The 27,692-nt window shown below is 45.8% G+C and overlaps 1 protein-coding gene across 1 annotated transcript in view; it reads right to left on the bottom strand.

Moving 5' to 3' along the window:
* LOC115127015 (dedicator of cytokinesis protein 2-like) overlaps positions 1-27,692 on the bottom strand; it is a 192,817-nt gene that overhangs the window by 116,532 nt on the left and 48,593 nt on the right. The window contains exons 22-25 of the mRNA XM_065018543.1: positions 14,152-14,260; positions 13,372-13,442; positions 11,211-11,317; positions 2,001-2,143 (exon numbers count right to left, since the gene is read on the bottom strand). Coding sequence (XP_064874615.1) covers positions 2,001-2,143; positions 11,211-11,317; positions 13,372-13,442; positions 14,152-14,260 — 430 coding nt within the window. The remainder of the gene's footprint in view (positions 1-2,000; positions 2,144-11,210; positions 11,318-13,371; positions 13,443-14,151; positions 14,261-27,692) is intronic.

The raw sequence follows: 27,692 nt of genomic DNA, 5'->3' as shown, positions 1-27,692 counted from the left end.
GACAATCCTTTAACAAGCCTTTGACAAGCCTTTAACAAGCCTTTGACAATCCTTTAATAAGCCTTTGACAATCCTTTAATAAGCCTTTGACACTCCTTTAACAAGCCTTTGACAAGCCTTTAACAAGCCTTTGACAATCCTTTAATAAGCCTTTGACAATCCTTTAACAAGCCTTTGACACTCCTTTAACAAGCCTTTGACAAGCCTTTAACAAGCCTTTGACAATCCTTTAATAAGCCTTTGACACTCCTTTAACAAGCCTTTAACACTCCTTTAACAAGCCTTTGAAAAGCCTTTAACAATCCTTTAATAAGCCTTTGACAAGCCTTTAACACTCCTTTAACAAGCCTTTGACAAGCCTTTAACAAGCCTTTGACAATCCTTTAATAAGCCTTTGACAATCCTTTAATAAGCCTTTGACAAGCCTTTAACAAGCCTTTGACAAGCCTTTAACAAGCCTTTGACAATCCTTTAATAAGCCTTTGACAATCCTTTAATAAGCCTTTGACACTCCTTTAACAAGCCTTTAACACTCCTTTAACAAGCCTTTGACAATCCTTTAACAAGCCTTTGAAAAGCCTTTAACAATCCTTTAATAAGCCTTTGACAAGCCTTTAACACTCCTTTAACAAGCCTTTGACAAGCCTTTAACAAGCCTTTGTAGAATATTGATGAGAGTTTGTTATTCACTTTGTGTGTAGGAATACGTGCGTACAGGCAGGCATGGTAATATACCTAGGTGCCTATTTCTATGTGTGAGTCAGTGAATGTGTGAAGCCAAAAGGGGATAGATGTGAGGTAGTATGTGATTAATCTGCTGTTCACTACGGTCCCCTGTGTGGGATTGGTAAGCGCTGAAGCCTTCTGAGTGGTCAGTTTCAATCAATCACATTTATGTTTAAAGGCCCTTTTAACATCAGCAGTCACAAAGTGCTTTACAGTAACACAACCTAGACCCTAAAGTGCAAGCAATGCAATGCAGTAACAGTAACACAACCTAGACCTTAAAGTGCAAGCAATGCAATGCAGTAACAGTAACACAACCTGGACACTAAAGTGCAAGCAATGCAATGCAGTAACAGTAACACAACCTAGACCTTAAAGTGCAAGCAATGCAATGCAGTAACAGTAACACAACCTGGACACTAAAGTGCAATCAATGCAATAACAGTAAAACAACCAAGACCTTAAAGTGCAAGCAATGCAATGCAGTAACAGTAACACAACCTAGACCTTAAAGTGCAAGCAATGCAATGCAATGCAGTAACAGTAACACAACCTGGACACTAAAATGCAAGCAATGCAATGCAGTAACAGTAACACAACCTAGACCTTAAAGTGCAAGCAATGCAATGCAGTAACAGTAACACAACCTGGACACTAAAGTGCAAGCAATGCAATGCAGTAACAGTAACACAACCTAGACCTTAAAGTGCAAGCAATGCAAGAGAAAGCACAGTGGTCAGGAAACTCCCTTGAAGAAGTGGTGGAAAATGTACCCAACTGTCATACTTGTGTAAAAGTAAATATACATTAATAGAAAATTACTCAAGTAAAAGTGAAAGTCACCAAGTAAAATATTACTGGACTAAATGTATCTGGTTTTAAATATATTTCAGTATCAAAAGTCAATGCAATTGCTAAAAATGCACTTAAGTATCAGAAGTAAAAGTATAAATCCTTTTAAATTCCTTATACTAAGCAAACAAGATGGCACCATTCGTTGTATTTTTTTTCCAGACAGCCAGGGACACACTCCAACACTAAGGCATCTTTTACAAATGAAGCATGTGTGTTTAGTGAGTCTGCCAGATAGGAATGTAGTGAAATAAAAGTAAAAGGTAAGTAGTATTTTAAAGTATTTTTACTTAAGTACTTTACACCATTGCCTAGAAGGGACCTATGAAGAAATCTAGGCTCAAATGGGTAAGCAGTAAGCTGTGACCTGATAGGCTGTGTCCTGATAGGCTGTGTCCTGATAGGCTGTGTGTGTGTCTCACCACATTGTCTCTGCTCAGGACCTCCAGGATGTTGTTGAGCAGCTCCACGCTGTTCCTCCGCTCGTCATGAGGCCCCTCCCCCATGTCCTTCAGCGCTCCGCTCAGCTCCCGAAGCATCATGGGTAGCAGAATGTCACGGCACTCTGAGGGACACAACACATATTCAGGATGGTCAGGTTCCAGACGCACGCACGCACACACACACACACACACACACACACACACACACACACACACACACACACACACACACACACACACACACACACACACACACACACACACACACACACACACACACACACACACACACACACACACACACACACACACACACAGGTGATCAAACAACCATACATATACAACAGGGTCTCTCAAACTGCACAACCACACACTGACCATTTAAACTGTAGTTCTGTCCTTGAGCTGTTCTTGTCTATTGATGTTCTGTATTATGTCATGGTTCATGTTCTGTGTGGACCCCTGAAAGAGTAGCTGCTGCTTTTACAACAGCTAATGGGGATCCTAATAAAATACCAAATACCAAACTCAATGCTCTCCATTCTTTAATCTTTCTTTCTTTCCCTCACTCTCTCTAGCCGCAGGTAGACTAAGCACATTAAAAGCTCATTTAGGCAGAGGAGAGTCATTATTAACAGAGAGCAAGCAGGCAAGTCGTGCTGAGATAGCCTGGGTCTAACCTAGCACTCAATCACTGCACTGAGAGAGACAGGAAACGTACCACTCAATCACTGCACTGAGAGAGACAGGAAAGGTGGGAGGAAAGGGGGGGACAGGGAGGAGGAGAGGGGGATGGGGAGGAGGGGAGAAGTGGGAGGAAATGGGGAGGAGAGGAGACTTGGCAGTTAGGGGAGGGGAGGGGACGGAAGAGGGAGAAGAAGAGGAGTTAGAGGGGGAAAGTAAAGAGAGAGTAGTACACTGCCAAGAGATGTACACAGCTCAGTGATCCAGACAAAGAGATGTACACAGCTCAGTGATCCAGAGAAGGAGATGTACACATCTCAGTGATCCAGAGAAGGAGATGTACACAGCTCAGTGATCCAGAGAAGGAGATGCACACATCTCAGTGATCCAGACAAAGAGATGCACACAGCTCAGTGATCCAGACAAAGAGATGTACACATCTCAGTGATCCAGATGAGTTGCACACAGCTCAGTGATCCAGATGAGATGCACAGAGCTCAGTGATCCAGAGAAAGAGAGAATAAACAAGGATAAAGTGAGAAAGTTGATCTTCCTCCTTGCTACTGTTTATGTGAACAGTGAGAGATAAGAGACAAGCCATTGTGTTGACTCTCCTCTAATGTAAATATGTCCAAACCCAACCAACCACTCCTCCCCTACACAAGTTCTACTCAAACATATTGTGGTTACAATACAACACACCTGTCTGGTGATATATGAAATAGTAAGTTAGCCAGGCGGCCCATAGGGCAGGAGGTTATCTCCTGTTTCTGCAGTGTGAGGTAGCTTGATGTACACCGCCTGGACAGGACGCTAGTCTATCACTGGGCCATGAAATAGACTGGGCCAATATTTCTTAAAATGAGGTGAGAGGGAGAGAAGCTGAGAGGGTGAGAGAGGGTGCGGAGGTGAGAGAGGGCGAGGAGGTGAGAGAGGGTGAGGAGTCGAGAGAGGGTGAGAAGGTGAGAGAGGCTGAGAAGGTGTGAGAGGCTGAGAAGGTGAGAGAGGCTGATGAGGTAGGAGAAAGAGGGTGAGAATTTGAGAGGGTGAGAGAAGGTGAGAGAGGGTGATGAGGTAGGAAAAAGAGGGTGAGAAGTTGAGAGGGTGAGAGAAGGTGAGGAGGTGACAGAGGGTGAGGAGGTGAGAGAGGGTAAGAAGGTGAGAGAGGGTGAGGAGGTGAGAGAGAGTGATGAGGTGAGAGGATAAGAGAGGGTGAGGAGGTGAGAGAGGATGAGGAGGTGAGAGGGAAAGGAGGTGAGAGAGGGTGATGAAGTAGGAGAAAGAGGGTGAGAAGTTGAGAGGGTGAGAGAAGGTGAGGAGGTGACAGAGGGTGAGGAGGTGAGAGAGGATGAGGAGGTGAGAGGGAAAGGAGGTGAGAGAGGGTGATGAAGTAGGAGAAAGAGGGTGAGAAGTTGAGAGGGTGAGAGAAGGTGAGAGAGAGTGAGAAGGGGAGAGGGTAAGAGAGGGTGAGGAGGTGAGAGAGGGTGAGGAGGTGAGAGAGAGAGAGGGTGATAATGTGAGAGGGTGAGGAGGTGAGAGAGAGGGGGGTGATACGTTGAGAGGGTGAGGAAGTGAGAGAGAGAGGGGGTGATAAGGTGAGAGGGTGAGGAAGTGAGAAAGGGTGATAAGGTGAGAGGGTGAGGAAGTGAGAGAGGGGATAAGGTGAGAGGGTCAGGAAGTGAGAGAGGGTATTACTGTACCAGCCAAGAACAAAATAACTAAATTACCCAGCAAGCAATTTTCGAGGCCAGACCACTTCAACCCTGTTTGTGCGTACGCACGTGCATGTGCTCTGCAGGATGTATTTTGCCTATGAAAAGCGGGCCTCAGAGTGAGTGAAAGTTAAATGCTAAACTCTGGCTAGAGGAGACAATGGTGTTTAACATGTTCTCACCCACCAAGTCCCCCCCCACCACACACACACAGCCTGAAGTACTAATCTTTATTCCATTCTAAAAACTGTTTACTCTCTATAATCTCAGCTTTTGCTTATGTATTTGAGAGTGTGTGTGTGTGTGTGTGTGTGTGTGTGTGTGTGTGTGTGTGTGTGTGTGTGTGTGTGTGTGTGTGTGTGTGTGTGTGTGTGTGTATGTCTGTATGTCTAATTGAATAGAAATGGACAGCCATCCCTGGCTGGCAGGCAGTGGAAACAGCCATGATAAATCAGCAGCCAGCTGAAAAGCTACTTTCCATTTTTCATTTCATGCCACCGAGTCCCAGCCAACACAATAAACTATCTAGCATGGTAATAAGGTGACATTCCAATTACTGGCGGGCATCTAAATCAGAGCCCTCTTCCTCCTCCTCTTCTTTCTCTCTTTCACTGGTTGGTTAGGATCCCTGTCTCAGAGTTAGATTAGGAAGGTAATAGAGGAGGCCAGTCCTGAAACAAGCAGCTACATCTAGGGGGTGGAAACGACAGGTGGTAGTCCAAATCACTATTACTATCTCTCTGTGTCATCTCTGTCTGTCTGTCTGTCTGTCTCTGTCTGTCTGTCTGTCTGTCTGTCTGTCTGTCTGTCTGTCTGTCTGTCTGTCTGTCTGTCTGTCTGTCTGTCTGTCTGTCTGTCTGTCTGTCTGTCTGTCTCAGTCTCTCTGTCTGTCTGTTTCAGTCTGTCCGGCCGTCTCTCTCTGCCTGTCTCTCTTTCAACAGCACACCAAGCGTATTGATCCATTAATTGTCTGTTTATTTGATTATGTCTACTGATGTGTTTAATTGACAAGTTAAGAGAGGAATAGATGAAGAAATTGATTTATTTGTCCCTGTCCTCTCCTTGGCTCGTCAGTACGCAGTATCTGTCCTCTTCCTCTCAGATCCTTAGACATAGCCTTGTCCAAAATAACAAACAACGGACAGACAGACAGACAGACAGACAGACAGACAGACAGACAGACAGACAGACAGACAGACAGACAGACAGAATGAGAAACAGACAGACAGACAGACAGACAGAATGAGAATCAGACAGACAGACATTTCCCAAAATGACAAAACTCCATCTACTCTTCTCCATTACTCCCCCTCACTCATCTCTCCCACCTCTCTCTCTTCCTCCACCCCTCTCCCCCCTCCCCCTTATCCCACTTCCCTCCCCCCACCTCTCTCACCACACAACCCAACAGTTTCCATAGTAACTCATCGTTGCTTTCGGGATGGGTGTAGAGTAGTAATCAAAGATGGGTATGGACAGATCAGACAGTATGTTCTTCTAGTTTCAGCTGTGTGTGTTTGGGGTGTAAATGACTCATGTATAGAATGAAATACACAGTCTCATACAGACATAGACATACAAGTTTATACACATACTGTACACCTGCACAGATATGTAGAAACAATATGAAAAAGTGTGAAAATGTATCAAGTCACTCCTGTAAGTCCCTCTGGACAAGAGAGTAAATGTAAATGTCCTTTGCCTCTCTCTAAGTAGAATAACTGTCTGTTCTCTAGCTCAGTTAATACTGTCTATCTTCAGAAATCATATTGGGTTATCAGAAAGACCCACGTGATCATTTACTCAAAACTAAAAAGCATTACAAATGTATGGTCTCACCCCGCCTTAATATATTGGATCAATTCTCTCTCATTCATTTGCTGTCTAAAACTAGGATGTGATGTTGATTGTTGGTCTGGGTAGCAACAGTATGGTCAGAGGGCTGGCGATGGAAGGAGAGAGAGATGGATGGTCGAACGATTGTCATAATGTCCTCCGTCACTTCATCTGAAGACATTTAAAGACATCTATTTGATTTAGTTAGTCTTTTCAATTACCAGTTTTGTTATTTTCTTTTGTGCATATTATATGTTTCGTCGATTATTCCTCACTTTCAAATAAAAGCCTCGCTCTGGGCAAGACAAGATCTGCTGCTGCTGCCTCCTCACTGGTACAGTCCTACTGCAGGGCCTCCCCTCACAGACTGATAGACAGAGAGAAGGGTTAGCACACAGATTAGATTGAACCCTCTGGCCTGCTTTAGAGAATGAGCAAGAAAACAAATAAACAACGGACTCGTTCTTTTATTGTCTCTGCTTGTCCTGATCTGTCGTTCCTTTCTTCTACCATCCCATCCAGTATGGTTCCTTTCATCTACCATACCATCCAGTATGGTGTCTTTCTTCTACCATCCCATCCGGTATGGTTCCTTTCTTCTACCATCCCATCCAGTATGGTTCCTTTCTTCTACCATCCCATCCGGTATGGTTCCTTTCTTCTACCATCCCATCCGGTATGGTTCCTTTCTTCTACCATCCCATCCGGTATGGTTCCTTTCTTCTACCATCCCATCCGGTATGGTTCCTTTCTTCTACCATCCCATCCGGTATGGTTCCTTTCTTCTACCATCCCATCCGGTATGGTTCCTCTCTTCTACCATACCATCCAGTATGGTATCTTTCTTCTACCATCCCATCCAGTATGGTGTTTTTCTTCTACCATCCCATCCAGTATGGTTCCTTTCTTCTACCATCCCATCCGGTATGGTTCCTTTCTTCTATCATCCCATCCGGTATGGTTCCTTTCTTCTACCATCCCATCCGGTATGGTTCCTTTCTTCTACCATCCCATCCGGTATGGTTCCTTTCTTCTACCATTCCATCCAGTATGGTTCCTCTCTTCTACCATCCCATCTGGTTTTGATGTGTTCAACCTGTCACACTGATTGTCTGACGGAATAATAGTTTGTGTAAATTGAGCCATTATTGCTTCTCATAAATTTTTCTGGGCAACCAGAAACAGATTAGCCATTGTGACAGACACGTGCGTTTATGTGTGTGTGCGCATGCGTTTGAACAGTATGTGCCTGCCAGGCTCCTTAATCCATGGAGCGTTTGTCAAATTAATCTAGAGGGAAAGAATCCAATCCGTTGAAACGTTACACATGGTCCATGGATGCAACCCTGTGTCATAAACCCTTGGACAGAGGCAACCAGTCCAAGAACCACACACACACACACACACACACACACACACACACACACACACACACACACACACACACACACACACACACACACACACACACACACACACACACACACACACACACACACACACACACACACACACACACACACACATACACACACATACAAACACACACACACACTATGTATTGGGAATCAGACAGGTAGATTCACTATGTATTGGAACTCAGGCAGGTAGATTCACTATGTATTGGGAGGTAGACAGGTAGATTCACTATGTATTGGGACTCAGACAGGTAGATTCACTATGTTTTGGGAGGCAGACAGGTAGATTCACTATGTATTGGGACTCAGACAGGTAGATTCACTATGTATTGGGACTCAGACAGGTAGATTCACTATGTATTGGGACTCAGACAGGTAGATTCACTATGTATTGGGAGGCAGACAGGTAGATTCACTACGTTTTGGGAGGCAGACAGGTAGATTCACTATGTATTGGGAGGCAGACAGGTAGATTCACTATGTATTGGGAGGCAGACAGGTAGATTCACTATGTATTGGGAGGCAGACAGGTAGATTCACTATGTATTGGGAGGCAGACAGGTAGATTCACTATGTATTGGGAGGCAGACAGACAGATTCAACATGTATTGGGACTCAGACAGGTAGATTCACTACGTATTGGGAGGCAGTGATGTCAGACCAGAACCCAATAGCTGGTATAAAATGTCCACCCTCCTGCATATTTGACTGGCCTAAACGCTCTCCCACAAACAGGCTCACATCTACAACCCAAGACCAAATACATCTCAGCCCTTATTTAGCGGCTCAGGGTTGAGACGGTATGAATGACTAAATAAATGGATAAGAACTGCAGATGAACAGGGAACATTTGAATTGGGTTAGGAATCGTCACACAGGGTGATTCATGAATGTCACAACTGACCAGTGACAGGCTCGGAGGGAGACAGAGGTACGCTGATGAGCTACATGAACTTTGCGTGCGTCCATCCAGCTAACAAACGCAGAGGTCAATCTCTCTCTCTCTCTCTCTCTCTCTCTCTCTCTCCATCATCAATTTCCTCTCATCTCTCCCATGACATTACTCTTTCCTTACTCCCTCTCTTCCCCTCTCTCTCCCCTCCCTCTCCCCTCTCTGTGTTAATGCAGAGTGACTCTGGGCACAGTGACAGTTGGCCATCGGCCGCGGTGCGCTCGGAGCCCCTGGGGGAATCAATCACCGCCAACGTGATCAATATGGGAGAAGCGTCCAGGCCATGCCACTCCGCGATGTTGAGCTCCCCACAACTCTACCCCCCCGTCCCCGTCCCCAACTATACCAGGCAGCTACCGGGCATGGCTGACTGATGACTCACCCATGGCAACGTCGTCCAAAAACAACATCGATAATCATCAACCGCAAACCAGCTAAATAACACACACACACACATCCCAGACACAACAACATCTGTCACCCGGAGACAAAGACGGGCCAGGGAGCGGGGAACAGGGAGGAGAGAGGAAGGGGGTGATAAGGGACGAAGGGGAGGGGGGTAGCTGTCTGTCTAACTACCAATGAGCCTCTTCTGCTGCTGGTCTCTCTCTCTCTCTCTCTCTCTCTCTCTCTTTAACATATTCATTCCGATGTCAGTTTAAAAACAAACAGTGGAGGGGGGCGCTGTGACAAAGATGCCAAAATGTCAGACGTGTCTGTCTCCGTGGAGATGGTTCGGTAACGATCCACTTATCAGGAGCCAATTAGAGAACAGTAGCACCAGAGGTCTCCATCAATCAGACTGAGGGGGGTGGGGGGCTACTAAGGGAGAGGATTGGCCACTTATCACATCACTACTGGCCAATTAGGTCTTCGTAATAGGCTCTGAGTGGAGGGAAGGAGAGGGAGTGAAGTGGGCCCGTAGTGTGTTTGAATGGTGATGTAGGGTACTTAATTAAGGCTAGAAATAAAAAATATTATTTTTTAGAAGTATTTAACTTTCATACATTCACAAGTGCAATACACCAAATTAGAGCTTAATTTCTTGTTAATCTACCCATCATGTCCGATTTCAAAAAGGCTTTACAGCGAAAGCACACCATATGATTATGTTAGGTCAGAGCCTAGTCACAAAAAAACATACAGCCATTTTTTTGCCAAAGAGAAGAGTCACAAAAAGCAGAAATAGAGATAAAAATGTATCACTAACCTTTGATGATCTTCATCAGATGGCACTCATAGGACTTCATGTTACACAATACATATATGTTTTGTTCGATAAAGTTCATATTTATATCCAAAAATCTCAGTTGGCGTATTATGTTCAATAATGTTGTGCCTCGAAAACATCCGGTGAATTTGCAGAGAACCACATCAATTCACAGAAATACTCATAATAAACTTTGATAAAATATACAAGTGTTATGCACAGAATTAAAGATATACTTCTCCTTAATGCAACCGCTGTGTCAGATTTAAAAAAAGCTTTACGGAAAAAGCACACCATGCAATAATCTGAGAACAGCGCTCAGGCACAAAAACAAGCCATACAGATACCCACCATGTTGTGGAGTCAGTAAAAGTCAGAAATAGCTTTATAAATATTCACTTACCTTTGAAGATCTTCATCATAATGCAGTCCCAGGAATCCCAGTTCCACAATAAATGTTTGTTTTGTTCGATAAAGTCCATCATTTATATCCAAATACTTCCTTTTTGTTGGCGCGTTTAGTTCACCAATCGAGGGGCAGGCACTTAGTCCAGACAAAGTCAAAAAGTTATTTTACAGTTCGTAGAAACATGTCAACAATGTATAGAATCAATCTTTAGGATGTTTTTATCATAAATCTTCAATAATGTTCCAACCGGACAATTCCTTTGTCTTTAGAAATTAAAAGGAACGCTGCTCGCTCTCACTGCCGCGCGCATGATTTAGCTCATGGCCTTCTGCCAAGCCCCTTAGTCAAACAGCTCTTATTCGCTCCCCCTTCACATTAGAAGCCTGAAACAAGGTTCTAAAGACTGTTGACATCTAGTGGAAGCCTTAGGAAGTGCAATATGACCCCATTTCACTGTATCTTGGAAATGAGTTGAAAAATAGTGGAAGCCTTAGGAAGTGCAATTTGACTCCATTTCACTGTATCTTGGAAATGAGTTGAAAAACTACAAACCTCAGATTTCCCACTTCCTGGTTAGATTTTTCTCATGTTTTCACCTGCCATATGAGTTCTATTATAGTCACAGACATAATTCAAACAGTTTTAGAAACTTCAGAGTGTTTTCTATCCAAATATACTACTAGTATGCATATATTAGCTTCTGGGCCTGAGTAGCAGGCAGTTTACTCTGGGCACGCTTTTCATCCGAACGTGAAAATGCTGCCCCCTATCCCAAATAGTTTTTTAAGAGAACCCTTATATCTGATCTGATAGTGGGCAGGCCTTGATCTAACCAAACAGGCCTAATGTTGAAATATCTTACTAGATAAGGCATGTGATTGGATGGCTGCTCATATGGTAGTCAACATGGAGGTCAGTAATTGCTCAGTTGCCTAGCATGGAGGGACCTGATGGTCAGTCTGTCTTACCCTGCTTCTGGAAGAGTTTGCTGCTGACAATCTCTGTCATGGAGGCCACCTTGTGTTTCTGCAGCTTGTCAGGAGGGATACAGGTGTAGAAGTCATACAGCAACCGACTGGAGAGAGGGAAAGAGGGAGAGAGGGAGGAAGAGGTAGGGGGTGTAACGAGAGGGTATATAACCATATAAACATGTGTTTCCCATACCAGTAAGGCCCTGTTAATGGAGAGTCTGATAGGGTACGGAGAGAGACGGACGGAAAGAGATGCAAGGAAATGGAGAGGGGAGCTACAGTGTTAATAAAACACGTTCATTTCAGTTGTAAATAGCACATGGTTCATTTCATGTAGAGTGGTTGTTTTCTATGCACTTTTATTCAATCAGGAAGTCTTCTAAGCTCAGGTGCGAGGCGAACGCTACCGCAGCATATATGAATAGCATTACACCATTACCACAGCAGATGAAATTACATGCGTTATTCAAAACCAAACACTAAATGCCATTCTGCCTGACCTGAGCAGACTCAGGAGGAAAGAGACACAGATACAGCTAGACAGCACAGAGACTGGAGTTGCTTCCCCAACGGCACCATGTCCCCTATATAGTGCACTACTTTTGACCAGGGGCATACAGGGTGCCATTAGGGACACAGACGAGCCAAACTGACGACGGACACTAATGAAGACACCAGTTGGTGTCACCCTCAGCCCGTAATCCAATCAGATAATGATTCAACGAGCCGGTCACAAAGGCTTGGCCGCTTCGTAGGGAGATTGAGCATGGGGGCTGCCATTCCACATTACCCATTACAACACCTCCATTAGCCAGACCAACAACACAAATGGAATAATAAAGCCAACTGCTTTTATTTCCGTTTTCTGGACAGTAGAAATAACATTTCCGTGGTGCCTCGCATGCTAATCAGGCTCTGAAATTATCTGAGAGTAATTCAAAACTGAAACGTCATGTTATTGTATTATATACAGCTGTCGGCCTGTCTTACAGCAGGCCTGCTCCCTACTTGGAGCAGGCCTGCTGGTTGTTTGTGTTAATTGGCGCTCCCATAATGGCCCAGCGTACTGCAACAAAGGGTTGACATATCAACATGGGCGCCCTCATAACAGACATTTTACGATTATTGTTGGTCCAGTCAACTATCTTCAGGGCATCTTGTCATCTCCTCCATATCCTCACTCATTCAGTCACTGTATCTGCACCAGTAGACTACATATCAACCACGATTGAAAACATCAAGATGAGGATGTTGTTGTGTCTATTGGGATCTGGTGTGTGTATTGGGATCTGTTGTGTGTATTGGGATCTGTTGTTGTGTGTGTTGGGATCTGTTTTGTATACTGTTTTGTATATTGGGATCAGTTGTGTGTTTTGGGATATGTTGATGTGTGTATTGTTATATGTTTTGTGTATTGGGATCAGTTGTGTTTATTTTGTTTGTCTTAACCATCTTTGAGAGAGAGAGAGACACTATCAGTCTGGTCCAGGTAACACCTCCATAACATTGTGTTGTCACTCAGCCACTCCAGAGACAACAGGCCAGACAGATGTAGACTGTCTGAACACACATCTCACCAAAGAGACAAGTCTCAGACACAGGTCACAGGAAGGTCAGGCCAGAAATAAAGACGTTGTCTGGAACCAAACCACTGTTGGTCATACAGAAACTAGAACCATTAAATCATACTGCTAAATTCATGTAAATGGTTCATGTTAAATGCTATAATTCTAAAAGCGTGTCGCAGACAGCCATATCTATATTCATTATGGGTACTGTAAAGGCAAGGCTGTCTGTCTGTCTTTTAGGGGTTAATGAAAGGTTAATGGAGGAGGTGGTGAGTCCCTGTGAGTTAAAGAGGACTGGGGAATAAGGTAGTGACCTTGGTAGAGGGAAGAGGGGCAGAGACAGTGTTTAAGACTGCGTTGTTTTTTGTGTGTTTATGTGGAGACAATGTGATGAGACAGTCAGAGGGTCAGAGTTGGGGGACGTTGGGTACAGGTGACTGAGGTGAGGGATGAGGTGAGAAACATGTTGCTTCATATGGCATCCTGAGAAGGGTCTGAGTGATGTTGACAGTGGTTCTATTTCCTGTTCCTGTGAGATCTGTGAAAGGGGTCGCCATGGGGTGGTGGAGGCAGTGGAGGATAGCACTCACCTCAGGAGTTTGGCATCAAACACTGTCTCGACATCCTGCAAGACTGTTGGTAGGTACTTCAGAGCAGCCACCTGGAGAGAGAGCGGGAGAACGAGAGAGAGAGGGAGAACGAGAGAGAGAGGGAGAACGAGAGAGAGGCAGAGACAGAGAGAGAGAGAGGCAGAGACAGAGAGAGAGAGAGGCAGAGAAAGAGAGAGAGAGAGGCGGAGACAGAGAGAGAGAGAGAGAGAGAGGCAGAGAAAGAGAGAGAGAGAGGCAGAGACAGAGAGAGAGAGAGGCAGAGACAGAGAGAGAGAGGCAGAGAAAGAGAGAGAGAGAGGCAGAGACAGAGAGAGAGAGAGGCAGAGAGAGAGAGAGGCAGAGAGAGAGAGAGAAGAGAGAGAGAGAGGCAGAGAGAGAGAGGCAAAGAAAGAGAGAGAGAGAGGCAGAGAAAGAGAGAGAGAGAGGCAGAGAGAGAGAGAGGCAGAGACAGAGAGAGAGAGAGAGAGAGAGAGGCAGAGAAAGAGAGAGAGAGAGGCAGAGACAGAGAGAGAGAGGCAGAGAAAGAGAGAGAGAGAAAGCGAGAGAGACACACATGGATGGGGAAAGAATCATAAAACCTGAAATCAGGACAAATGAAGACATGAATAACTGAGCAAGAGAAGAGAAGATGGAGAGAGAGTGAGATATAGAGAGTTAGGGGAGGAGAGAGAGGAGTGGAGAAGAGAGGGGAGGAGGAGAGAAGCAGACAGGAGATAACAGGAGAGAGGAGGAGAAAGACAGAGAAGTGAGAGTGTTAACCTGCAGTAAGACAGTAGTGTTTTGGTCACTCGTCATCAGGTTGTTGATGGACTCAAAGAGTCTCCGAAGAGACTCCTCAAACTCTTCCTGTTCTTTTCCTTCATACAACCTGAGAGAGAGAGAGAGAGAGAGAGAGAGAGAGAGAGAGAGAGAGAGAGGGGGGGGCATGGTTAATGTTTACAACAGGAATAAAGAATTAATGAAATTAAAGAGTGAATGAAATTAAAGAGTGAATGAAATTAAAGAGTGAAAGTGTACCAAACTCCAACACCATCATTAAGTTTGCCCACGACACAACAGGCCTGATCCCCGACAATGATGAGACAGCCTATAGGGAGGAGGTCAGAGACCTGGCAGTGTGGTGACAGGACAACAATCTCTCCCTCACGGTGATCAAGACAAAGGAGATGATCGTAGACTACAGGAAAAGGAGGATCGAGTATGCCCCAATTCTCAACGACGGGGCTGTAGTGGAGCAGGTTGAGAGCTTCAAGTTCGTTGGTGTCCACATCACCAACCAACATTCATGGTCCGAACATACCAAAACAGTCGTGAAGAGGGCACGACAACTTCTATTCCCCCTCAGGAGACTGAAAAGATTTGGTATAGGTCCTTAAAACCTCTAAAAGTTCTACAGCTGCACCATAGAGAGCATCCTGAATGGTTGCATCACCACCTGGTATGGCAACTGCTTGGCCTCCAACCGCAAGGCACTACAGAGGGTAGTGTGTACAGCCCAGTACATCACTGGGGCCAAGCTTCCTGCCATGCAGGACCTCTATACCAGGCGGTGTCAGAGGAAGGCCCTAACAATTGACCAAGACTCCAGCCACCATAGTTACAGACTCCACTAACCTCTCTCTGCACGTCTTCCCACACTGCCCCTACTCGGATGGTATCGGAGCGTCCCAAGCTCTCTCTCTACTCTCTCCTCTTCCAATCAGGCTCCATAACAGCTTCTACCCCCATGCCATAAGACTCCTGAACAGCTAATCAAATGCCTACATTGACAATTTCCATTGCCCCCCCCCCCCCCATTTACACTCTGCTGCTACTCTCTGTTTATTATCAATACATAGTCACTTTACCTCTAACTACATGTACAAGGTCAATTACCTTGACTAACCGGTGCCCCGCACATTGACTCTGTACCGGTACCCCCTGTATACAGTCTCCACATTGACTCTATACCGGTACCCCTTGAATACAGTTTCCACATTGCCTCTGTACCGGTACCCCCTCTATACAGTCTCCACATTGACTCTGTACTGGTACCCCCTGTATACAGTCTCCACATTGATTCTGTACCGGTACCCCCTGTATACAGCCTCCACATTGACTCTGTACCGGTACCCCCTGTATACAGCCTCCACATTCACTCTGTACCGGCTAAACTAACTCTCCTCCTCTACCCCCTCTATACAGCCTCCACATTGACTCTGTCACTGGTCCCGCCCTGTATACAGCCTCCACATTGACTCTGTAACTATGCAGACGTACCCCCTCTATACATCCTCCACATTGACTCTGCATCCGGTACCCCTCTATACAGATCTCCACATTGACTCTGTCCTCCCGGGAAGGACTGTACGCCCTGTATACAGCCTCCACATTGACTCTGATACCTGGTACCCCTCTCATACAGCCTCCATATTGACTCTGTACAACCGGTACCCCCTCTATACAGCCTCCACATTGACTCTGTCTGGATTACTGGTCGCCCCCTGCCTGTATACAGCCTCCACATTGACTCTGTACCGGTACCCCCTGTATACAGCTTCCACATTGACTCTGTACCGGTACCCCCTCTATGCAGCCTCCACATTGACTCTGTACCGGTACCCCCTCTATGCAGCCTCCACATTGACTCTCTACCGGTACCCCCTGTATATAGCCTCCACATTGACTCTGTACCGGTACCCCCTCTATGCAGCCTCCACATTGAGTCTGTACCGCTACCCCCTGTTTATAGCCTCCACATTGACTCTGTACCGGTACTCCCTGTATACTGCCTCCACATTGACTCTGTACCGGCACCCCCTGTATACTGCCTCCACATTGACTCTGTACCGGTACCCCCTCTATACAGCCTCCACATTGACTCTGTACCGGTACCCCCTCTATGCAGCCTCCACATTGACTCTGGCCAAGCTTGTGCCCCCTCTATACATTCTCCACATTGACTCTGTACCGGTACCCCCTCTATACAGCCTCCACATTGACTCTGTACCGGTACCCCCTCTATGCAGCCTCCACATTGCCTCTATACCGGTACCCCCTGTATACAGCCTCCACATTGACTCTGTAACGGTACCCCCTCTATGCAGTCTCCACATTGACTCTGTACCGGTACCCCCTCTATGCAGCCTCCACATTGACTCTGTAACGGTACCCCCTCTATGCAGTCTCCACATTAACTCTGTACCGGTACCCCCTCTATGCAGCCTCCACATTGACTCTGTACCGGTACCCCCTCTATGCAGTCCCCACATTGACTCTGTACCGGTACCCCCTCTATACAGCCTCCACATTGACTCTGTACCGGTACCCCCTCTATGCAGCCTCCACATTGACTCTGTACCGGTACCCCCTCTATGCAGCCTCCACATTGACTCTGTACCGGTACCCCCTCTATGCAGCCTCCACATTGACTCTGTACCGGTACCCCCTGTATACAGCCTCCACATTGACTCTGTACCGGTACCCCCTCTATGCAGCCTCCACATTGACTCTGTACCGGTACCCCCTCTATGCAGCCTCCACATTGACTCTGTACCGGTACCCCCTCTATGCAGCCTCCACATTGACTCTGCAGCCTCCACATTGACTCGGTACCCCCTGTATACAGCCTCCACATTGACTCTGTACCGGTACCCCTCTATGCAGCCTCCACATTGACTCTGTACCGGTACCCCCTGTATATAGCCTCCACATTGACTCTGTACCGGTACCCCTCTATGCAGCCTCCACATTGACTCTGTACCGGTACCCCCTGTATATAGCCTCCACATTGACTCTGTACCGGTACCCCCTGTATACAGCCTCCACATTGACTCTGTACCGGTACCCCCTCTATGCAGCCTCCACATTGACTCTGTACCGGTACCCCCTGTATATAGCCTCCACATTGACTCTGTACCGGTACCCCCTGTATACAGCCTCCACATTGACTCTGTACCGGTAACCCCTCTATGCAGCCTCCACATTGACTCTGTACCGGTACCCCCTCTATAGCCTCCACATTGACTCTGTACCGGTACCCCTGTATACAGCCTCCACATTGACTCTGTACCGGTACCCCCTCTATGCAGCCTCCACATTGACTCTGTACCGGTACCCCCTGTATACAGCCTCCACATTGACTCTGTACCGGTACCCCCTCTATGCAGCCTCCACATTGACTCTGTACCGGTGTACCCCCCTCTATACAGCCTCCACATTGACTCTGTACCGGTAGCCCCCTGTATACAGCCTCCACATTGACTCTGTACCGGTACCCCCTCTATGCAGCCTCCACATTGATTCTGTACCGGTACCCCCTGTATACAGCCTCCACATTGACTCTGTACCGGTACCCCCTCTATATAGCCTCCACATTGACTCTGTACCGGTACCCCCTGTATACAGCCTCCACATTGACTCTGTACCGGTACCCCCTGTATACAGCCTCCACATTGACTCTGTACCGGTACCCCCTGTATACTGCCTCCACATTGACTCTGTACCAGTACCCCCTGTATACTGCCTCCACATTGACTCTGTACCAGTACCCCCTGTATACAGCCTCCACATTGACTCTGTACCGGTACCCCCTGTATATAGCCTCCACATTGACTCTGTACCAGTACCCCTGTATATAGCCTCCACATTGACTCTGTACCGGTACCCCTGTATACAGCCTCCACATTGACTCTGTACCGGTACCCCCTGTATACAGCCTCCACATTGACTCTGTACCGGTACCCCTGTATACAGCCTCCACATTGACTCTGTACCGGTACCCCCTGTATACAGCCTCCACATTGACTCTGTACCGGTACCCCCTGTATACAGCCTCCACATTGACTCTGTACCGGTACCCCCTGTATACAGCCTCCACATTGACTCTGTACCGGTACCCCCTCTATGCAGCCTCCACATTGACTCTGTACCGGTACCCCCTGTATACAGCCTCCACATTGACTCTGTACCGGTGACCCCCTGTATACTGCCTCCACATTGACTCTGTACCGGTACCCCTGTATACAGCCTCCACATTGACTCTGTACCGGTACCCCCTGTATACAGCCTCCACATTGACTCTGTACCGGTACCCCCTGTATACAGCCTCCACATTGACTCTGTACCGGTACCCCCTGTATACAGCCTCCACATTGACTCTGTACCGGTACCCCCTGTATACTGCCTCCACATTGACTCTGTACCAGTACCCCCTGTATACAGCCTCCACATTGACTCTGTACCCCAGTGTACCCCCTGTATACAGCCTCCACATTGACTCTGTACCGGTACCCCCTGTATATAGCCTCCACATTGACTCTGTACCAGTACCCCCTGTATATAGCCTCCACATTGACTCTGTACCGGTACCCCCTGTATACAGCCTCCACATTGACTCTGTACCCCCCGGTACCCCCTGTATACAGCCTCCACATTGACTCTGTACCGGTACCCTGTATACAGCCTCCACATTGACTCTGTACCGGTACCCCCTGTATACAGCCTCCACATTGACTCTGTACCGGTACCCCCTGTATACAGCCTCCACATTGACTCTGTACCGGTACCCCCTGTATACAGCCTCCACATTGACTCTGTACCGGTACCCCCTCTATACAGCCTCCACATTGACTCTGTACCGGTACCCCCTGTATACAGCCTCCACATTGACTCTGTACCGGTACCCCCTCTATACAGCCTCCACATTGACTCTGTACCGGTACCCCCTCTATACAGCCTCCACATTGACTCTGTACCGGTACCCCCTGTATACAGCCTCCACATTGACTCTGTACCAGTAGCCCCCTGTATACTGCCTCCACATTGACTCTGTACCAGTACCCCTGTATACAGCCTCCACATTGACTCTGTACCGGTACCCCCTGTATATAGCCTCCACATTGACTCTGTACCAGTGACTCTGTACCCGGTACCCCCTGTATATAGCCTCCACATTGACTCTGTACCGGTACCCCCTCTATACAGCCTCCACATTGACTCTGTACCGGTACCCCTGTATACAGCCTCCACATTGACTCTGTACCGGTACCCCCTGTATACAGCCTCCACATTGACTCTGTACCGGTACCCCCTCTATACAGCCTCCACATTGACTCTGTACCGGTACCCCCTGTATACAGCCTCCACATTGACTCTGTACCGGTACCCCCTGTATACAGCCTCCACATTGACTCTGTACCGGTACCCCCTGTATACAGCCTCGCTACTGTTATTTTAATGTTGCTCCTTAAAAACGTGTTATTTTTCTTTTTTACATTGTTCTTCTTATTTTTATTACTTCAGTGTTTTGTGTTCAGCATTTCACTGTAAGGTCTATTACACCTGTTGTATTCAGCATTTCACTGTAAGGTCTATTACACCTGTTGTATTCAGCATTTCACTGTAAGGTCTATTACACCTGTTGTATTCAGCATTTCACTGTACATTGGTCTACTACACCTGTTGTATTCAGCATTTCACTGTAAGGTCTATTACACCTGTTGTATTCAGCATTTCACTGTAAGGTCTACTACACCTGTTGTATTCAGCATTTCACTGTAAGGTCTATTACACCTGTTGTATTCAGCATTTCACTGTAAGGTCTACTACACCTGTTGTATTCAGCATTTCACTGTAAGGTCTATTACACCTGTTGTTATTTTCAGCATTTCACTGTTAAGGTTCTTCTATTTTTACACTTCTGTTTTGTATTCAGCATTTCACTGTAAGGTCTATTACACCTGTTGTATTCAGCATTTCACTGTAAGGTCTATTACACCTGTTGTATTCAGCATTTCACTGTAAGGTCTATTACACCTGTTGTATTCAGCATTTCACTGTAAGGTCTATTACACCTGTTGTATTCAGCATTTCACTGTAAGGTCTACTACACCTGTTGTATTCAGCATTTCACTGTAAGGTCTATTACACCTGTTGTATTCAGCATTTCACTGTAAGGTCTATTACACCTGTTGTATTCAGCATTTCACTGTAAGGTCTATTACACCTGTTGTATTCAGCATTTCACTGTAAGGTCTACTACACCTGTTGTATTCAGCATTTCACTGTAAGGTCTACTACACCTGTTGTATTCAGCATTTCACTGTAAGGTCTACTACACCTGTTGTATTCAGCATTTCACTGTAAGGTCTATTACACCTGTTGTATTCAGCATTTCACTGTGAGGTCTACTACACCTGTTGTATTCAGCATTTCACTGTAAGGTCTATTACACCTGTTGTATTCAGCATTTCACTGTAAGGTCTACTACACCTGTTGTATTCAGCATTTCACTGTGAGGTCTACTACACCTGTTGTATTCAGCATTTCACTGTAAGGTCTATTACACCTGTTGTATTCAGCATTTCACTGTAAGGTCTACTACACCTGTTGTATTCAGCATTTCACTGTAAGGTCTATTACACCTGTTGTATTCAGCATTTCACTGTAAGGTCTATTACACCTGTTGTATTCAGCATTTCACTGTAAGGTCTATTACACCTGTTGTATTCAGCATTTCACTGTAAGGTCTATTACACCTGTTGTATTCAAGCATTTCACTGTAAGGTCTACTACACCTGTTGTGTTCAGCATTTCACTGTAAGGTCTATTACACCTGTTGTATTCAGCATTTCACTGTAAGGTCTATTACACCTGTTGTATTCAGTGTTTCACTGTAAGGTCTATTACACCTGTTGTATTCAGCATTTCACTGTAAGGTCTATTACACCTGTTGTATTCAGCATTTCACTGTAAGGTCTATTACACCTGTTGTATTCAGCATTTCACTGTAAGGTCTACTACACCTGTTGTATTCAGCATTTCACTGTAAGGTCTACTACACCTGTTGTATTCAGCATTTCACTGTAAGGTCTATTACACCTGTTGTATTCAGCATTTCACTGTAAGGTCTATTACACCTGTTGTATTCAGCATTTCACTGTAAGGTCTATTACACCTGTTGTATTCAGCATTTCACTGTAAGGTCTATTACACCTGTTGTATTCAGCATTTCACTGTAAGGTCTATTACACCTGTTGTATTCAGTGTTTCACTGTAAGGTCTATTACACCTGTTGTATTCATCATTTCACTGTAAGGTCTACTACACCTGTTGTATTCAGCATTTCACTGTAAGGTCTACTACACCTGTTGTATTCAGCATTTCACTGTAAGGTCTACTACACCTGTTGTATTCAGCATTTCACTGTAAGGTCTACTACACCTGTTGTATTCAGCATTTCACTGTAAGGTCTACTACACCTGTTGTTTTCGCCGCATGTGATAAATAACATTTGATTTGATTGTCGGTACAATCGAGACAAACAGGTCAGTTTTGCTTGTCACAAAAATACACTCAGATCTATGCAGACACAAGTGTTCCTTTATACTTTATTTTCCTGGATAATGAACCAAGTGTCCTGGGGTGAAGAAAACTGTTAAGACTTCAGTACCAGCTAAACAGAGGAGACTTTACATTATATACAACCTCTACCAGTTATTACTGTTGACTGTCACTGAATACATCCTCTACCAGTTATTACTTTTGACTGTCTCTGAATACATCCTCTAACAATTATTACTGTTGACTGTCTCTGAATACATCCTTTCTGAATACATCCTCTACCAGTTATTACTGTTGACTGTCTCTGAACACATCCTCTACCAGTTATTACTTTTGACTGTCTCTGAATACATCCTCTAACAATTATTACTGTTGACTGTCTCTGAATACATCCTTTCTGAATACATCCTCTACCATTATTACTGTTGACTGTCTCTGAATACATCCTTTCTGAATACATCCTCTACCAGTTATTACTGTTGACTGTCTCTGAACACATCCTCTACCAGTTATTACTGTTGACTGTCTCTGAATACATCCTCTACCAGTTATTACTGTTGACTGTCTCTGAATACATCCTCTACCAGTTATTACTGTTGACTGTCTCTGCTACATCCTCTAGCAGTTATTACTGTTGACTGTATCTGAATACATCCTCTACCAGTTATTACTGTTGACTGTCTCTGAATACATCCTCTACCAGTTATTACTGTTGACTGTCTCTGAATACAACCTCTACCAGTTATTACTGTTGACTGTCTCTGAACACAACCTCTACCAGTTATTACTCTTGACTGTCTCTGAACACAACGTTAGGCCACTTGTTTCATCCTATATCCTTGTATCCCCAACCACACATCACAATCCTTATACTTGTCTTGACCTCCCTTTCTATTATTTATTGATCTATTCCCTCCATCCCTTCCCTGGTAAATCATGTATTCTCATTACTCTCCTTTCATCTCACTCCTCCTCCCTTGTTCTCCATCCATCCCTACCCTGGTAAATCATGTAATCTCATCACTCTCCTTTCATCTAACTCCTCCTCCCCTATTCTCCATTTCATCTAACTCTCCTTTCTCCTCCTCCCTTGTTCTCCATCCCTCCATCCCTACCCTGGTAACTCATGTAATCTCATCACTCTCCTTTCATCTCACTCCTCCTCCCCTGTTCTCCATCCCTCCATCCCTACCCTGGTAACTCATGTAATCTCACTACTCTCCTTTCATCTCACTCCTCCTCCCTATTCTCCATCCCTCCATCCCTTCCCTGGTAACTCATGTATTCTCATTACTCTCCTTTCATCTAACGCCTCCTCCCCTGTTCTCCATCCCTCTTCCTTCCTCCATCTCTTCCTGTCTCACTGTAACTCTGTGGTAGATGTTAGAGTAGGAGTTGTGGGTGTTGGGTTGGGTTGGGGAGGATTAGAGTGTGGCACACTGGGGCATTTGGCACAGGGGGAAAAATTACTTGTGTCATGCACAAAGTAGATGTCCTAATCGACTTGCCAAAACTGTAGTTTGTTAACAAGAAATTTGTGGAGTGGTTGAAAAACGAAATTTGAATGACTCCAACCTAAGTATATGTAAACTTCCGACTGCAACTGTATGTACACAAAAGCACGACAAAAGCAACGCAATCCTGTCAGACTGATAAATAGGGTATTTCTGACCACAGTGGCCTGTTCCTGTCTGGATCTCTGTACCCTTCTATCCCTGCAGACTCGTGTGTTATCTATACTGAACAAAAAAACACAAAAGGCAACAATTTCAAAGATTTTACAGAGTTGCAGTTCCTATAAGGAAATCAGTCAATTTAAATAAATAAATTAGGTCCTAATCCATGGATTTCACATGACTGGGTAATGGGTGCAGCCTTGGGTGGGCCTGGCTTCCCAGTGGGTGGGCCTGGCTTCCCAGTGGGTGGGCCTGGCTTCCCAGTGGGTGGGCCTGTGCCCAGTCATGCCAATCAGAATGAGTTTTTCCCCACAAAAGGGCTTTATTACAGACATAAATACTCCTCAGCACCTCAATATGCCACAGCTGTCAGGTGGATGGATTATCTTGGCAAAGGAGAAATGCTCAATAACAGGGATGTAAAAAAATCTGTACACAACATTTGAGAGAAATAAGCTTTTTGTGCATATGGAACATTTCTGGGATTTCTTTTTAAGCTCATGACACATTGGACCAACACTTTACATGTTGCGTTTATATATTTTTTCAGTATGGAACCTAAACAGGAGAAGCCGTTGAAGAACCCATTTTGGATTCCATGTAGAACCCTTTCCACAGAGGGTTCTTCATGGAACCCAAAATGACTCTACCTGGAAACATAAAAGGGTTTTTACCTGGAACCAAAAAGGTTTATCCTATGGGGACAGCTACAGAACCCTTTTGGAACCCTTTATTCTAAGAGTGTAGATAAGTGGTTTAGCTCCATTCCCCATAGTGGGACAACAACACTAACTCTGCCCTAACCAAGCTCCATTCCCCACAGTGGGACAACAACACTAACTCTGCCCTAACCATGCTCCATTCATCACCATGGGACAACAACACTAGCTCTGCCCTAACCAAGCTCCATTCCCCATAGTGGGACAACAACACTAACTCTGCCCTAACCATGCTCCATTCACCACCATGGGACAACAACACTAACTCTGCTCTAACCATGCTCCATTCATCACCATGGGACAACAACACTAACTCTGCTCTAACCATGCTCCATTCATCACCATGGGACAACAACACTAACTCTGCCCTAACCATGCTCCATTCATCACCATGGGACAACAACACTAACTCTGCCCTAACCATGGTCCATTCACCACCATGGGACAACAACACTAACTCTGCCCCTAACCATGCTCCATTCATCACCATGGGACAACAACACTAACTCTGCTCTAACCATGGTCCATTCACCACCATGGGACAACAACACTAACTCTGACAACAACCCTAACCATGGGCTCCATTCCCCATTCCCCATGAACAGTGGGACAACAACACTAACTCTGCCTAACCATGCTCCATTCATCACCATGGGACAACAACACTAACTCTGCCCTAACCATGCTCCATTCCCCACCATGTGGGACAACAACACTAACTCTGCCCCTAACCATGCTCCATTCCCCACAGTGGGACAACAACACTAACTCTGCCCTAACCATGCTCCATTCATCACCATGGGACAACAACACTAACTCTGCCCTAACCATGCTCCATTCCCCACAGTGGGACAACAACACTAACTCTGCCCTAACCATGCTCCATTCATCACCATGGGACAACAACACTAACTCTGCCCTAACCATGCTCCATTCATCACCATGGGACAACAACACTAACTCTGCTCTAACCATGCTCCATTCATCACCATGGGACAACAACACTAACTCTGCCCTAACCATGCTCCATTCCCCACAGTGGGACAACAACACTAACTCTGCCCTAACCATGCTCCATTCATCACCATGGAACAACAACACTGGGACAACAACACTCCAACTCTCTGCCCTAACCATGCTCCATTCCCCACAGTGGCACAACAACACTAACTCTGCCCTAATCATGCTCCATTCATCACCATGGGACAACAACACTAACTCTGCCCTAAACATGCTCCATTCATCACCTTGGGACAACAACACTAACTCTGCTCTAACCATGGTCCATTCACCACCATGGGACAACAACACTAACTCTGTCCTAACCATGCTCCATTCACCACCATGGGACAACAACACTAACTCTGTCCTAACCATGCTCCATTCACCACCATGGGACAACAACACTAACTCTGCCCTAACCATGCTCCATTCATCACCATGGAACAACAACACTAACTCTGCCCTAACCATGCTCCATTTCACCATGGGACAACAACACTAAGTGGCTCCATTCATCACCATGGGACAACAACACTAACTCTGCCCTAATCATGCTCCATTCATCACCATGGGACAACAACACTAACTCTGCCCTAAACATGCTCCATTCATCACCTTGGGACAACAACACTAACTCTGCTCTAACCATGGTCCATTCACCACCATGGGACAACAACACTAACTCTGCCCTAACCATGCTCCATTCCCCACAGTGGGACAACAACACTAACTCTGCCCTAACCATGCTCCATTCATCACCATGGAACAACAACACTAACTCTGCCCTAACCAAGCTCCATTCCCCACAGTGGCACAACAACACTAACTATGCCCTAACCATGCTCCATTCATCACCATGGGACAACAACACTAACTCTGTCCTAACCATGCTCCATTCACCACCATGGGACAACAACACTAACTCTGCCCTAACCAAGCTCCATTCCCCACAGTGGGACAACAACACTAACTCTGCCCTAACCATGCTCCATAATAACCATGCTCCATTCCCACAGTGGGACAACAACACTAACTCTGCCCTAACCATGCTCCATTCATCACCATGGGACAACAACACTAACTCTGCTCTAACCATGCTCCATTCATCACCATGGGACAACAACACTAACTCTGCCCTAACCATGCTCCATTCCCCACAGTGGGACAACAACACTAACTCTGCCCTAACCAAGGGACAACAACACTAACTCTGCCCTAACCATGCTCCATTCATCACCATGGGACAACAACACTAACTCTGTCCTAACCATGCTCCATTCACCACCATGGGACATTCCCCACAACAACACTAACTCTGCTCCCCTAACCATGCTCCATTCATCACCATGGAACAACAACACTAACTCTGCCCCTAACCATGCTCCATTCACCACAGTGGGACAACAACACTAACTCTGCCCTAATCATGCTCCATTCATCACCATGGGACAACAACACTAACTCTGCCCTAATCATGCTCCATTCATCACCATGGGACAACAACACTAACTCTGCCCTAACCATGCTCCATTCATCACCATGGGACAACAACACTAACTCTGCTCTAACCATGCTCCATTCATCACCATGGGACAACAACACTAACTCTGCCCTAACCATGCTCCATTCCCCACAGTGGGACAACAACACTAACTCTGCCCTAACCATGCTCCATTCATCACCATGGGACAACAACACTAACTCTGCCTAATCCTAACCATGCTCCATTCACCACCAGTGGGACAACAAACACTAACCATGCCCATTCATCACCATGGGACAACAACACTAACTAACCATGCTCCATTCATCACCATGGGACAACAACACTAACTCTGCCCTAACCATGCTCCATTCCCCACCAGTGGCACAACAACACTAACTCTGCCCTAATCATGCTCCATTCATCCACCATGGGACAACAACACTAACTCTGCCCTAACCATGCTCCATTCATCACCAGTGGGACAACAACACTAACTCTGCCCTAACCATGGTCCATTCTCCACCATGGGACAACAACACTAACTCTGTCCTAACCATGCTCCATTCACCACCATGGGACAACAACACTAACTCTGTCCTAACCATGCTCCATTCACCACCATGGGACAACAACACTAACTCTGCCCTAACCATGCTCCATTCATCACCATGGGACAACAACACTAACTCTGCCCTAACCATGCTCCATTCCCACAGTGGGACAACAACACTAACTCTGCCCTAATCATGCTCCATTCATTCACCATGGGACAACAACACTAACTCTGCCCTAACCATGCTCCATTCATCACCATGCTCCATTCATCACCATGGGACAACAAACACTAACTAACTCTGCTCTAACCATGGTCCATTCACCACCATGGGACAACAACACTAACTCTGCCCTAACCATGCTCCATTCCCCACAGTGGGACAACACTAACACTAACTCTGCTCCATTCATCACCATGCTCCATTCATCACCATGGGACAACAACACTAACTCTGCCCTAACCAAGCTCCATTCCCCACAGTGGGACAACAACACTAACTCTGCCCTAACCATGCTCCATTCATCACCATGGGACAACAA

The sequence above is a fragment of the Oncorhynchus nerka genome, linkage group LG5 (assembly GCF_034236695.1).
Source record: "Oncorhynchus nerka isolate Pitt River linkage group LG5, Oner_Uvic_2.0, whole genome shotgun sequence".
NCBI lineage: Eukaryota > Metazoa > Chordata > Actinopteri > Salmoniformes > Salmonidae > Oncorhynchus > Oncorhynchus nerka.
This window is presented reverse-complemented; position numbering and strand designations above follow the sequence as displayed.